Source organism: Pieris brassicae, chromosome Z (genome assembly GCF_905147105.1).
Source record: "Pieris brassicae chromosome Z, ilPieBrab1.1, whole genome shotgun sequence".
Lineage (NCBI taxonomy): Eukaryota > Metazoa > Arthropoda > Insecta > Lepidoptera > Pieridae > Pieris > Pieris brassicae.
Genome location: NC_059680.1, coordinates 7,377,825 through 7,394,764, shown reverse-complemented (window position 1 = coordinate 7,394,764; position 16,940 = coordinate 7,377,825). Strand labels below are relative to the sequence as shown.

At 32.1% G+C, this 16,940-nt stretch overlaps 1 protein-coding gene across 1 annotated transcript; it reads right to left on the bottom strand.

The window, feature by feature from the left end:
• Positions 1 to 211: 211 nt before the first annotated feature.
• Positions 212 to 16,583, bottom strand: LOC123718933 (tyrosine-protein phosphatase corkscrew-like). The gene is made up of 12 exons (XM_045675935.1): positions 16,381 to 16,583; positions 11,023 to 11,185; positions 4,613 to 4,780; positions 4,187 to 4,340; positions 3,681 to 3,827; positions 2,716 to 2,847; positions 2,405 to 2,532; positions 2,173 to 2,334; positions 1,954 to 2,064; positions 1,625 to 1,715; positions 815 to 963; positions 212 to 331 (listed from the first exon to the last, which is right to left on the bottom strand). The coding sequence occupies exons 1-12, from the start codon at positions 16,533 to 16,535 to the stop codon at positions 314 to 316; spliced, it is 1,578 nt and encodes a 525-aa protein (XP_045531891.1). The 5' UTR covers positions 16,536 to 16,583; the 3' UTR covers positions 212 to 313.
• Positions 16,584 to 16,940: the final 357 nt, after the last annotated feature.

Below are 16,940 nucleotides of genomic sequence, written 5' to 3'. Positions count from 1 at the left end.
CCAAACACATTTTTTCTGAGTAATAAAAACTTTATTCACTTAAATATATTTTCATATTTATACTAGGAAAATATTTCGGTACGTTTGTTAGAAGCTCAAACCCACGCCACAATCATTTTAAAATACATTAAACAGTACTTTAATCGATAAATAATTCAGAGAATATATTTGTTAATTCGGCACTCGATAAGAGGGCGAAATCAAAAACAAATTCAGAACTTAATTGGTATATTAACATAGAAATTCATAAATAATTTGTACAAAATATTACTGTGCATTATGTATGTTATTGGATGTCCGTGTGTATTAACGATTACACCTCTTTAGATACCTGTGAAAGCAAGAAAGGTGTTTATTTATATTAACATACAGTGTACATTCCAGTATAAGTATACTATGATTTTGTAAAGGTTCACAGTCACAACATCAGGGTGCCAAAAAGAGGCATTGCGGAAGAGTGGGAACGTATTCATGAAAAAGTTATTAAAAACAAAGTAAGCATGTCTAGTAGGATTCAAGCTGTGAAGAGGTCACATACGTTATTAGGTAATTTTACATTTGTAAGTATTTAATGGTCTTTCTTGCCGATCCCTAGTTTGATCATTGTTTGATCGTGCACATCGGTTTTAAGTATTCGTCAAAAATTATTATAATATTAATTTAATTAATATAATTTATACGATTACAAGTATACAGTTTACGACAGGCAATTCATCTTATTAACTGATATCGACCTTAGAACGGAATTTTGGTTATTTTTAATAAAATATCCAGACTAGTAGTTTTGCCAATACTTAGGTAAATATATACTTACTTTCTTTTTTAATTTTACATTTTTGTTGTCAATATAACTTTGTAGGGCCAAGTAAATAAATCTGTACTGGATTTTATTTTGAACCATGCCCGGTCTCTGTGCACGAAGTGATTTCACTGCATTATACGCATCTATTTCACAATTAAACCCTATAACAAAATACAGTTGAAAGTTTATTCAAGCTAGTTTAATATATATAAGATTTAGAAATGTAAACCTTATTATCGATATCACAACCCTATCTTTACTCGACTAAATACGAGAACAATGCGCTACATATTTCTATAATATTATTATATAAGATAAGCGGGATATTATATATATCACATCATTTAGGCTCACCCCTTATTCATAAACGTACATAGATGAGATACAAAATAAACATTAGATCAGTGGCGCTACCTTTACAGGTTTGGACCTCAGATTTCTATAATCGCTTTCAGTGCATTTGGAAATTTATTACTTGAGCCTGTAATTTTTTTTGGATCTAAGGCAAGCCGGTTTCCTCACGATGTTTTCCTTCACCGCACATAAATTGCATGGTCCATGCTGGTGCACAGCCGGGAATCGAACCTACGATCTCAGAGATGAGAGTCGCATGCTGAAGCCAAAAGGCAAAGGATTTTCACTATACAAATGTAATGTAATAAAAGTAGCAACATTACTACCTGAAGGTTTACGTTAACGTATTATACGTTTAAAATAATAAGTCATTTGCATTAGCATTATACAAGGTGAAAAAAAGTCGCAACGCATATTGAATTAGCATCCATTCGCGTAAGCAAGGAATTTATAATTCTGAGAAATTACCTGAAATCTTAATTGTGTCAATCAGCGTATCTATTACAATGAATGTTCCCGTTCTGCCCACGCCGGCCGAACAGTGAACGCACAAAATATTCTGTAAAATATATTTCAAAGTGAGTAAAGAAAAAGATTTATTTCATTTTATTTTTAATTTGGTACCTCTTTCTAAATGCCATACATGCAATTTCTTAGCACACACTTGGTTAGGACTATGATAAGTGGGTTCCCTTAACATTAAGCGAATTTCTTTCTAATTAAATAACGTCTTATTGTATAGTTTCATAAAACACGTCTATGGAGGCTGTTAATAAATATATTATATGTCTCAGTACCTTTTCTGGAGCATCATCTTCTTGAGTAATTTCACACATTTTTCTGTTTATTTTTTCAATAAATTCTAGTATCCCGTGGGGATCTGGTGGTGTGCCATGGTCATGCCATGTCTGTAAAAAGAGAATCTGTTCAGGTTTTGTTCCTTTAGACGAATACAGTTTAATGTTTATTTAACCACGACGCCAATTTTTTTCTTAATTAATTAAAAAAAAACTTACTGTAAATTGATACTGATAGATAGTCCTGGTAGAAATTTTGTCGCTGACAACAAATTCCCTCATTATATAGTCTCCATGGAATGACTCTGAGGTGGAGGAGACAGTAAGATCATCGTATATTTCTTTAAGATTAAGATCTGGCCAGTATCTTTCACACTTTCTCTAAAAAATCCTTATTATTTAGAATATTATTGGTATTTTATTGTCATTTTTATAAAGCCAATTAGTATACCTTTCCATTCTCGACTTCCTTTGTAATCATAGCAATAACTCGTACATTTTCTTGCCATATCATATGCCAGAAATCGTCTATTGTATTTGAGAGACACCCTTGCGTTGCAATATATATCTTATCGTTGACTGTAATTGAAACATGGTTATTAAAGTGCATATATTACAGCAGTACTTTCGCAATTGGCAATGAACAAATTACGAAGAATGACACGTAATGGCAAGCTTAAAAATAGTATTTTAAACACTGTCAAAACTTCACTAAGAGATATAATTCAATAGCAGTAAAAATTCTCAATTAGGTGTTAGTACCTAAGTTTCTGTATAAATTTCCGTTAAATTTGTCCAGTTTTATACATCTTTTTACTTCTCTGAGTGTGTCTTCTGATAGGGATTTAGTCACCAATGGTGCCATCTCCTTTGGTTCGCTTCTTAGTATTAAAGCTGAAATAAAAGAATATATTTACAGTGTGATCACTATTCTTGTTTATTTAGAAAACAAAAGTCATACTTGATTTCCTTGTATTTACCAAAACATTAGATCTTATCACAAGTATCCTTGGCTCTATACAAGCTCTATTAAAAACATGTGTAGTGTTTTAATAGATCTTATTTCCTATTTTACTTAAATGCGGAATTCATGGTAGGTAATTAGTAATATTAGAAGACAATTTAAAATAATTGCGATTTGAATATGTTTTTTTATTCAGAAATACTGTTATGAGAAACCGCAGTCCCTCTTCATTCCCTATTTTTAAACTAAAATCATTCTTATCTTATGTTTTACAACATTTTCAATGAATAAAGTAAGGTCTATTACAATATCGCAAGAAATGTTATATATATATATATACACGGAGTTTTGGGACACCATTTCTGGTCACTAATGCCTCTATCACTGAGGGCACGGGTGCCCATACCAACTGGAACGAAAAAGCGGCACTTCCTTTGGAAAGAACAGTTTTCTTGAACAGGGCCATTTGACCCCTTATAATATCGATGAGTATATGAGTAGAATTTAATATAAAATATATTTGTAATGTTACATTTCATGCGACGGCCAGGACAATATATTTAAAATATAAAAGATTCTTAATAATACTCGCTAAAAGATGTTGTTAGATTAGCTAATTACGTAATAACTTAGTACATTCCTTAAGTAGACTGAATAAATTAACCGACACATAACTTATGTTTTACGTTTCTGATGGCATCGAGATTTTGGGATGGTAAATTTTATATTTAAGAGTATAAAGAGTAACAGACCAACAACTTACAGTGCACACTGTCGAGGCTCTCATTCGATGATTGCACAGAATTGGAGTAACTTCCTAATCTTGATGGACGAATGTAGTTTGCATTTATATAATCTGTGTTCATCGAACGACCAATGCGTTTGCGGAGTACCACCCGCGTTTGGTCATCTAAATAAAGAACAATTTGAATGAAACGTTAGATGTTTTATGAGTTGACACTTCAACACAGGATAACAATGGCATCAAAGCGTGTGCGCAGAAACAGTTTCATAGCTCAATCAGGCGATTTGAAATCAGGCGCAGGATCTACAGCTCATCATGCTCATCTAAGATACGGGAGTTCAAACAGCGCCAACTTCCGAACTTAAAGTTATTTAATCTGAGATCGAGTCAGCTATATAAATGCTACCTACCAGTTACCATCAAATTATCTTAGATACATTCAACGATTATGAATTCAAATGAAGTGAATTATATCGGATAATTAGGTTTATTTTACTTTCTGTTATAATAGAATAAGCACTTACAAGGTAAAATATTCCTGTATCGATTTTTCTTAACATTTTCAGCTTTCATGCCCTCGTTCAGTGAAAGCCCAATAATTTCGTCAAAAATTTTGAAAGAAAGAAACTCACTATCGAAGCCAGACTTATTGACCGTCATTTGTACGTCATTCATCTCCTGAAACAGATGCTTTAATTAACTTTATTTTACCTCCTAATGAAAATATGATAACATCAAATGATAACCAAAGTATCTCCACGTTATGCAATTAATTACCAATATATCTTTTTTTATGTTGCGATTCATTTTTGAAACTTACCTTATTTCTCTTATAATTAATATAAATTTACTTTTGGAATGAAAACATGAAATAATTGGTATATCCGCTTATCCACTACTTATATTCTTCTATACTGAGTAAATTTAATACAACAAAGAAATAAATCTACCTTCACTTTTCGATTAATATCTTGAGCTCTCAGACAGGTTCCTGATACAGGTTGCAGCAAACGGAGTACGTCTCCAGAATTTTCTATCATAGGATATGATCGGAAGTGCTCAATTAATCCGACCAAGTCATCAAACTGCTCACCACTGCCCACATCATATTTATTTTGCTGTAACAATAATATTAAAGTTAATAAATAAAAAACATAAGCCGTGAATGAAAGTGGATTTGCTTTGATTTGTGGACCCTCAGCATATTGCAAAGCACACAACTACAAAGTACACAACTAAAAAGCTCTGTCTTTATGATTACAATTTTAATCATCATTTATTAATCTACTTGTATGCAGCGATAGGAAGGAAATTTTTGTATTATCAAGGCACCAGAAGAGCTTTACAGTGTTCAACTCACACGACCTATTATTAAAACATGGTTATTGGAATGTATTAAACTTATGGATTGAAGATATTGAAAGGTCGAACCAGTCGTTCGCTGGCACTGAGAAAAATCCTTCTATAATTTGTAAACAACAAAACCTGCTGCATTCCATCACCGCTGTCAATAAATGAAATTGCAGTATAATAATGCTGTAAACGCTGTAATCTTAATTTTATTTTCAAACGATATAACATCTTAATATCACAACACATAATTAATTCATAAAAAATATGCTCGTTTCTTATAAAAAATACCTATATTTTCAGACTTCAATTAAAAGCAACCAACCACTGTTTACATAGTGAAACAAATCATGTATAGTAATATTCACGTACGCATTTTCTTATCATTTTCATGTAAAGTATTAATTATATAAAATTGTACATTTAGTTCACTAGTTCAGTCTGCAGCTAGATCTATTTGTGTCACTATTATAATTTCAAATGAAGGTATCATGTATCGAATATCTCAGAACGGCTAGACTTGAAGTTTTTCTCAAAATATATTAATATAAAAACTAAATAGTTTTACTCACTTATTTACGTATCACAAAACATAAAAGGTACCTTATAGTATTCACTCTACTTTAAACACAGGGTACTAAGGGAAAACATTGGAGTGTGCTTTTTAATTAATCTTTTGTAAAAAAATATGCTGTGGACACTTTTGTCACCATTGCAGCACGACAACGCACTGGGATGACTATTGCGCAGATGCACAATGCACTTCATGATGCGCGTTTATCCGGTCTAACTCCTTTTAAATCGTGATATCCTAGTATTCACATTGCAATATTATGCATCGCGTAGATCGCAGTGAACTGTCACCAACTTCATTCGGAATCGCTAGGTGCTGAAGTTAGGTCATGAAGGATGCAGTTCATTGTGCACAGGTAATCTAGATTCAGCGCGCATGCCCTGTTTTCATCTGTTCCGGTTTTTGCTTCCCTGGTATTTCAGATATATTAAAGACAAACTATGTTCCTAACAAATGTGTGTATGTTAGGCGTGTAATATGAAAATGATTGTATATGTATGTATGTATTGTAATGAGCCACACACATCAAATATTCAATTTAAAAAAAACGTATTACTTTCTCATATTAAATTATTAATATATCAGCAAAAATATATTTCGTTTATAATCAATTACTTTAATTGAATTCTATACGATACAGTATAGAAAGTATATATATATATATTATAACAGAATATGTATTTTCTTAAATAAAAGTTTGGAATTGTAATTATTAAATCATAATTTAAAAGTAAGGTAACTTTTTTTTATAACATAACTTTCAGAATATTAAAAAAAAGTTTATTATCAAAGTTTTATATATTTTAAAATTCGATCGAAGGCAAAAAATACAAATATTCCCCGAGATAACATGGTACGGTTGCACCCGAGAGCATAAACTGCATTTCCAACGCGATCAACCTCCAATACGATTCTGGGTTCCTGGTAAGCATGGTGCAAAAATGCACTGACGATCGTGTTTTAACTATTTATTCCCATGCACTGCACTCGGCGAACGTACGTCGTTGTGTAAAGCTATCATCTGGCTGACTGACGTATGGCGAGGTACGAATACTTTAAACAGAAAAATATATAAATTGAAACTGCTACAGTTTCTGCGCACACAGTCAGAGAAAGAGCGATTTCGCTCTGGTGCACTTTTTTATACTGTGTCAAATCATAAAAAATCTAACGTTTCATTTTTGTTTTTTCCCTCCATGTTTGCCCAAAGCCCTTATGAGGCACTAAATTAATATCAACGGTTAAAGGGAGACCATCATTCAATAACTTTTTGGTTCTGGTCTTTGGTTAATTTATGTTTTATTTTTGTGTGACAACGTCGTCTTATTGTGATTTTATTTCATCATCTTGACTTTAGGCCACGTCGCGTAAACGACATCATCTGTTCTATTACCTCAATTTCCTGAGCCTTGGAACTAACAAGTGTTCTATGTTGATCCGTTAGTTTAGACGATGGATCAGGCTTTGAAAAAGTTACAAGCTTCGAGTAGCATCTGATAGCCAAAATGTTTCATCAAACGATTGTATTGTATGATTATATGACACAGTAAAATATTATTACGTAAGTAATATATTACGCCAAAAGTAAGAATGCGTGTCTCGTGTCGCCGTTATCTGATGATTATATGATTTAAGCTCCGGCAATCATGAAGGCTTCTTTACAAGCCTTAAGGCTTAAGAGTATAGTGATTACTTAGTGATTTTACTGGGTATTTCACCCAGCTATTTGACTTGCGTACTACACTGAGAATGTGCATTTCCACTTCAACTAACGAAAGAGCGAGTTTTGTCATAAGGTACCATAGATCTCACGAAAATAATTAATAAGGCATTGAGAAAATGCTTTGTCTTGTTAATTAATTTTTGACACTTGTAAATAACATAAGTCAATAAAGAAACTTATTACGATAACGTTATATAAGCAATAAATAGGTTGAAATTGCGCGACCAATATATAATTACTAACTCCTTACTTAATTATTACATAAACCGGATAATACATTAGCATGTACCTATATAGAACTATATATATATTCAAACGTGCTTAGGATAACTAAATAAGTCCGCAAGCGATATAATGATGACTTGATTCCAAGAATTGTGATACACACAATCATACAGTCATTTCGCAGTTGTTTTTAACACCAAAATCGCAATCACCAAAAATTATAAGAACCAGTATTATTTTTAAGGAAATCGTTATTTTTCCTTTTTAAAAATATATTGGGAGGCTACAAACTTTGATTATGTATATAGGGATTTGAGTAGACATATAAAACTACTGTATACTATCCGAGGTTCCCTGTATTAAAAAGTGTATTTTACTACACATATAATATATATTCTGTAATAAATATATTGAATTTAAAAATATATTCTAGAATGCTAAGATATCGCAACGCTAAACAGACATAACCCTTTTGTTATTCAATACATGTTTAATTAATTCAAATGCGTTATATTATGGAATGCTTATATTTCAATAAAAAAAATAAACTTGAAAAGGGATTTACTTGTTTTTTTAGAAATAGTATACTACGTTTCCCCTTCTGTTGTATTGCTCTTGTTTTTTTTCCCTAGTCATATTATCTAAGATAATCTGGTCACACCCACACATTATGTTAATTGCTATATTATAATTATAAATGTAATAATCTTTTTAAAGTTTCGGAAGATTTTAAGAGTTTTAACTGTATGATGCATTTAATTGAAATGTCTACTTCCAAGTTATGTTATCCTAGTAGAGATAACCCCTAGCATAAAGGCTGTAATATATATCGTGGAAATACTAAATACCTAGATATGTCACACCCACCCTCAATGAACGATCAATAAAAAGGAACTGACGACTCTTCAAATGTTATGCGCTCCTAGTAACATGATGTTATACATTTTACCTACCTGTTACGATTTATTGTGACATGTACTACTTACGTATGTATGTGTATGAAATTTGTTTTATCTCTAGGTAAAACTTGTCTGGTTTATTTAAAGTTTTTCGTCAGTCGTATTTTTACAAAGAACGTGGTACACAGATAATCTTTTGTTAATTAAGATTAGATTTTTTTTTTGAAAACCTGGTATACAACTTTTCTAGAACGTTTCATACCAATTTCAGATAACGAAAGCCATATATATCGGTGAGGTAATGTGCACATACATTAAGGTATCCCTTCTTCTTCCTTAAACATAATGAAGCTCTTGCAAAATTTCAAATCTGGACTGTCTGTTGATACCCTTGATATGAATTTAGTTCACCTGAAGTTGCTCAAAGTCAGTTCACCACCCTTATTAATACACTAGAGCATTACAAATTTTCGGATGGATCTCTATCTAGTATTATAAGATTCCTTCAGTTTCAAACGGCATTTAGAATCTTTAGGCTCGTTAAAATAAGTACTTCCTAATTGTAAATTTTTTAAATTGTTGTTCTTTTAATTAATTGTTTTTCTATTAAGTTATAGTAAACTGCAGTGTGTAGTAAACTTTCCTCGCCAAATTTTCAACGGTATTTAATATTTCGCCACAGTACACTTAACATACAATTTACTACTTCTTCGTTTTTCATTGTTCCATTCAATTTGACTTAAAGAAAACAAAAGCGCGCGAGTGTTGAGTTTTACTTACCTTATTTATCCAAAATGGGAAGAGAATGATTAATAGCTTATAAACAATCAGTCCTCATGGCACGTAGGCGACGTGCCGTGGTCGCTCAAGGAATACAGAGTAAAAAAGTGACCGGATTTTTTGTAAACAAATGTGTTACGTAAATAAAACCCACTATACAATGATAAATTGATCAAAGTTTGAAGGTGTATATTGTGCTAAAGACGGAAGTCATATAAAGCACTTAAATAGTACGTACGTGTGGATTGGCGTAAGCGTATATTATAATTGAATTATACAAAAGTAACAACTAAATACACGCCTTCAGATGATTTTTGGAAATAGATTAAAAAGGATAGGAATAAGCCTTATATACCAACAAATTACAATTTCTTTTTTCATTTAAATACGTGGTTGCGTATGAGTTATGTGAGAATAGTAAGAGGTAGATATAAAAGCGAATATATTATATTTATACCTAGTCCAGCCACAAGTTCTGATAGAAATGAAAATGCATTTTTTTAAAAGAAGTAATGTAATATTATTAAAAGTATTTTATTGATTAAACTATTCGAAATGGCCACCTTTTTAGCTTTTATACATGCTTTTGTTCTATGGAATCTAGGGATTTACGCACTGTTTCCAAGGCAACATTCACTGCTTGCTCCAAATTTTTAAAGAGACTCAATATCACCGTGTCCTTTAGAGCAGGCCTGTTCTCTATCATAATTTGATGTGAAATTTGAGGTTTAGGTCTGGGCTAGATGAGAGCCAGTCTTCAGCTCTTATAAAGTCTGGAACGTTGGTTTCAAGTCAGACATGAGTAGTTCGGGCCTTGTGTCCAGGTGCAGAATCCTGCTGGAGTTCACGGGGAATTTTTAAAAAGTATATTGCTGAGAGGTTTCACAAAATGATCCAAGACTGTATATTGATACACTTTGGCTGAAGTTTTCAGTCCGTTTTCTCAAAAATGTAGTTTTCTGACTCCTTGACACGCTCAACCAAACCATCACTGACGTAGTGTGATGACCACGTTGTACATTTCGGACCACTTGAGCAGCTTCTTTAGAACTGTAAGCGTGCACTTTATAATTTTATCATGATATTCTAATTTTCTGCAACCGTGAAAATATTTTCATCGGTAAAAATAATATTTCTGTGCTCTTCCACTGCGTATCGCGACAGAAGGCGTTTTGATTGATCAGCTCTCTTTAATTGTAAAGATTGATTTATGCCATGTCCAGTATATCGACGAGCACCGAGCTTCGGGTCTTGTTTTATAATACGCGACAAAGTCCTAGCGATAATTCATTCATTTTTCGCGATAATTCTGGCTTTAACAGCATTATCAGCTCTTGTAGTTTTAACAGCACGCGACCGCCCTGATTTTTTCTGGTTTTCTACAGACGAAGAGTTGTATCAGTCCATATTGTAATTTGATAATGAATACGAAAAAATATATAAAATGGCGTAAAATCGAAAGTAGTTTTTGAAACAATATCGTATTCCAAATTCAAAATAACTAAAAAGTTGGAAAAAAAATGCATTTTCATTTGTAACACAACTTATGTCTATGTGTAACCAGACTAGTTACACGTTTATCCTAAGGGTGTAACTTTCAACTTTGAGGTTAAATGACCGAATTAAGGTCGTGCATCAATATTTTTTTCTTTTGTGCAATTCACATGCAGGCTACTAAGGGCATATAGCGCTACTAATATGTATTTAGTCAAACAATGGTTAACTAAATTATAATATGTACAAAGAGTCCCAACGCACAGCCTTACTTTAAGTACCGAGCCAGCTAAGTAATTAAAATAAAACACTTACTTGTCGTCGTATCATAACGTGGCTAACTCTACCACGCACCCTCACTGAGAGAACGTACTCTCCCGGATGCGTTTGAGATTCCCTCACAAGAAATGATCCATTTCTGCCCTTCTCCATGATGAGATTCTCCGCATCTTTTGCAGACATTACACCATGAAACCATCTGTAAATTGACAATAAATAAATAACGTAATCATGGTTTACATGAACTGCTTATCTACTTCTAAATTACGTTAATACATTGTCCTCTATAAATTGTAACGCGCTATAATAATTTGTTATGCGTCTGGTGACTTAAGTATTTATATATGCATATGAATAAGGTACATAGCTGCTTAATGTCCGTGTAAATGAACACACGATAGGGTCACGTGAACATAACTATGAGAATCATTCCTTTGAAAATGTCAGACAATCGATGTTTTTGTAATCGTAAAAATAACAACAGTTAATATTTTATGGCGTATATTATTACCAAAGTTTTGTCTTTTTTAATATATTATTTGTAATAAAAAAGACACAGTTATCTCCAGTTTATATGTAAATAATAATTATTATGTGAATGTTAAGGCAATCCTACTTCTTGACACGACACAACATTTCGAGTTAATAAATCTAGTGTATTGAATATAAGTTCAAGTGCATTTCACATGAACAAAAATATTATAGAACACTAAGACTGTTAAAGACCATTACCTTAGTTTAAACTATTTATTAGTATTGTAAAAAATTCAGTCATAATATACTTTAAAAAAATCAATGGCGCTACAACCTTTTTGGGTCTGTGCCTCAGATTTCTGTATCTGTTACATTATCATTTGTAAATCCAATAGGGAAGTAGGTGATCAGCCTTCTGTGCCTGACACACGCCGTCGACTTTTTTGGGTCTAAGGCAAGCCGGTTTCCTCACGATGTTTTCATTCACCGTTTGAGCTAATGTTAAATGCGCAAATACAAAGAAAATCCATTGATGCACAGCCGGGGATCGAACCGACGACCTCAGAGATGAGAGTCGCACGCTGTAGCCACTAGGCCAACACTGCTCAAATAATAATAATATACTTAGTAGCCATAATTATTGTATAGGCTATATTGTAATACATGTAAAGTCGCGCTCTTTTTTATGAACTTTATTGTAGGAAACAAAATGTATGTATAAAGAACGGAACGGAAAACAAATATTCACAACATGTGGGAATAGGAATAATCATGGCAAATACAGCTCCTTGTGGTACTAAGTATATTTCACCATTGTAATTTATCACGTGTTTCGTGCGTCCAACTTCAAACCTATTCTTTCGAGGACCTTGACAACTTCCTCCAACTCTTCCCCAAAAACTTAATAAAAAGCATACTATAACATAATTAATTAAAGAGAAGTTTGTAATATTGAATTCAAAACCACGTCCATGGAGGATGTGGTTCAAAACAATAATAAACCAAGGACCTTAAAATTGTGGCAAGGAGGCGATTACGACAAATATTTTTCTAAGGCGGTAGAAGATTCGAAGATAAGTTTGAGTACATATTCAATCAATAAAAATATGTTTTATCTGTTTATATAATACCTTCTTGAACATGCAAGAAAGATTTTAAAAACAACTAATAAAAACAAACAAACTATCTCCTATTCTACTTCCATACACATAACTTAAGATGTTTACTACAAAGTACAACAATGCATAATTAATAAACGTTTCAAGAGTCGCTTTAAACTAATTTATGTTGTTACAGGTGTAATTAAAATATCAATAATAGGAAGTAGAAAAATGAAGCGCATTTCTAGATATACTTTACAAAAACATTGTCGATAAATTTATTTTTAATGTAGCAATTGCGCATAAACTTCCTTAAATGAAATATAAAAATTCTCATATTGTTGGCTTTGTATATATAAATTTTATAATACATTCCCTACAATTTTGATCTTTTATTTTTGTGTATTTTTTAAGTATTTTACCGAAATACGCTGTTGGCTATAAGGCTGGTTGCACTGCCTGGTTTTAAATCCTTTTGTACTGTGTTTATTGTTATTTTATTTATGCAAATATATAATAATGTATTATCATACAAATTGTATAATTGTTTATAGCATATTTAACACCCGCACTAATGACAGCATTGTATCGAAGGAATTTGAAGGTTTTAACAAGGATTCCTAATATAGGAAATATTTTTAAATTCCTAATACACAAGAAAATAAATTTAAAGAAATGTTTAATTTACGTGGATTTGGAAACAGAACACCAATGTCGAGCTCGCGAAAAGTTGATAAATTTAAAAAGTTGATAAAGTTAAATTCAATATAAATAATTTATATATATAACACATTTCTAATCAAACATAAATTAAATAGACTTATCTGTTTAAAGCATACGATACAAGCCTTGATATAAATTACATAATAGAGGTTGTCATACATCTATAGCATTTGAATTATGACTTTGACATTTAAGAGAATGTTAGGTGTTCGAAAACTATCACTTCCGTTCTTTATCATCATACAGACACGCCCAACTTAGATATAGCACCTATTTGCTCCTACATAGTAGTATAAGGGAAGTATATATATAAAAATTCACCAATATAAAGCATGAAGTCTGTCGTCGTGAATGCAATTGCCTATTTACACAAACCCACGATCTAAAAGGGAAACATGGGAGCAAAGTATTGAACTAAAAAACTCTCTAAGGCTCTTCAAAAGATCCTCTTGGGTATGGAAATATATAAATATTATTTAAAGAATTTTTATTATTTTTTACTACAATTAAGTGTCTCAGCAAAAATTTGTCAACAAATATATTTTAGTCACCTCAACAACATTAAGGCTAACATAGGTACAATACGCAAATATTAAAATAATTAATAAGAACGGCCTTAGTGCAGTGACCCGATGGCCTGGGGCTTCGGGCCTGGGCGACCTCAGAATATTTCGTCATGACTCAGCCCACTGCCACCCGATTTGGAAGTTCTTACGTCGACATTTTGAACAATCATTAGATGGACAAAAATAACGATCTTAATTTAAAAATAACGAATTTATAATGCAGTGCAGAGACAAATATAGCTATAGCGGTTAAGCTTTTAGCTGCAGAGCCGTGATGTGGTTCATTTTGCCTATAGAGATGTGATATAATTAAAAATAATTCATGATATTTTTTATGATTTTATTTTTTTAAATATATAAATCAATTATCTTTAGGCTAACTCTACGTAATAGCTATTTCTAACTGTATTAACCAAAAACATTAGTCCTTTTGACATAGACGAAAATCACTTTTAAGATTATTGTTACTCTAATATGTGGTATGATCAACAAATATATTATTATTATTACAGAAATATTGTAAAGAAATTAACGTGATCTTGAGGTTCAACTAATGTATTATTTTTAAATCGTTTCACGTTATATTTAATACTTTGAATAAAATATTTTGAAGCTCAAATGTACCTTTTATGTTTTTGGATAACATAGTTTTGCTTCGCTATTTTTGTGATAAAATCATCCTACTGTTTCTTTACTAATGATCGAGCCGAGATTCCGTGTTTATTTCATTTGCGGAACATAATTGTTTCGATTTACAAGAAGCGGAACATCTACTTAGTCTTGCTTAGGTTTATATATAAAAAAGGTTGAAGCTTACCAGTGAGTTGGCTAGCGTTATTTATTTATTTTCTATTTTCACAGTCATACAAATGCAACAGACTACTTATTACTACAAAAATTTAACTAAGAACACATAACAGTATAACCGTAAAAGAAAACAAAGAAACAGAAAACCTAAACCCTTATATAACTATTATGAATAAATAATGCGATCCTTTTGAATTCAGACAGTGTGCAATGAAATAGATCAGTCTTACATACAATATTACTGAGTGTGCGCAATACGCTAGGATTTACGGCCGCTTTCCACGCCGAGATTCCGCATTATGTACCTCTTAGGAGCCTAAAACATGTAGTGCGAAATATAGTAAATATAGTGAAACTATTGAGAGACCTAATCTTCTTTACTTCTAAATCATTGTACGAGTAACAAACAAAGTTCGATACGTAACTGGGTAAAAGTGTAAACTTCATATATTATGATATTGATGGTATATGTAGATGTAATGCGCCAAAGTCGATCTTCGTTTGTTTTCGCTATTACCTATTATCTTACCTTCGCTATTACCTTACCTTTCTGCTATTAGAATTTGACATGTTGAATTACACCAATAACAATTCGACAATAACGTGAGAATTTAACATAATCAACAACATGGTTTATGTTGTTGAATTACCACAGTAATACTATAAAATTAAATATACACGCGATACGTCGACTAATATTACGTCGCCTAATATTGTATATCCGCTTAAGTTTGTCAAATGATAACAATTGAAACTCTGAGTTGATAAAAGTACATCATTTTACAAACTGAAGATTTTTCCAATGACATTCATTATTGCGAATGTACTGTTACATGATAAAGGAAAAATAAAGACAATGGATACGTAAAACTATTGGAAATAAAAAATGAGTGACGTTGCGGAACAATTAATTACGTTATGAATAATTAGTAGATGCGTCAATACACTATTACTGTAGTTTATGTATTAATAGTTTCATCGATATCATACATTTCTATACTTTTTTCTCAAAACAGAGGCGAAAGCACAACCCTTACGATAGTTACACGCATTATATTCAAATGCTGCTCGTCCTTAGTCGTTCTATCGACATCGACAGAGCGCTTCCTGAGCTTTACATACATCTATCATAGTTTTTCCAGAACGAAAGGTATTGTTTTTATTGTTCGAGCTTAGGCTTGTTGGCGTCATTGATGGTGATCCCGATTCCGTACATACAAGCTAAAATAGCACACAACGGTGATAAGAACAAAACATTTTAGGCTAGTTACTTTTATATAATAAACACTTTCATTATTTATTAAATTATTTCACGTAAAGATTTATTTATAATAATAATAAAAATAATTGATTTGCAAGAATTTGGTACAATCTAAAGTTCGCACATTTGTCTTAAAAGGAATTTTACATAGAAGTTACATATATTATGGGTCAAAACATTAAATTAGTTCTGATATTATGTGTTCTGATATTTCATAGGAATCATTGAGTATAAGTCGTCTTCCTTTCATAGCGCCGCAGTTAAGGTAAGGTATATTCTTAATTATATAAATTTATTTAAAAAAATATCAATCCCTGGTCTGGTATGAAACTTTAATTCTCAGCATTTTAAAACATTCATTAACAATAACAACATATAATATAAATGTAGTAATTAATATTTGCTTCCGTTTAGGCGGTTTAAAAAAAAGCCGTTAAATAAATGTAACTGTGTTAAAACTTACTTTTTTAACATAAATGCCTTGCTAAGTTCCTTCAGGACTGTGGACACAATGGCCCCTGCAGCTGGTACTGCCAAAACCGAGGCATCCATGCATGCTGAGAGGGCGGCTGGAGCCAGAACTCCCAGTCTACTCAGTCGAGGACAGTCTTTAGACATTATAGAATTGAGTACGCACGACCGTAACCGCTTTGCGATCTGCTTCGCGCGCAGATTGAAACGAGAATGCGCGCGCGCTTTCTGCGCAACACCGGTGTTCGTCGGATTGGGGATTTCTATTTTTTCTGAAGGACAGAAGTACTGAATTATGTTTTTGATAAATGCATTATGTGTATTATATATAATTGAAGTAACATCCCTCTTTCTGGATCTTTTAATCAACCTTTATTTGTATGGTCAAATAAATAATTTAAAATACTAAAAGAAAACGCCATCGGTTATGCTTTGTATGAAAGACTACAATAGATCTTTAAGCTATAATAATCGGTCTAATTCATGGCCAAAGGCCATTTTCGCATAAGTCACACCACGGGGCCATAATACGACTATAAGCTAATGTAGCTT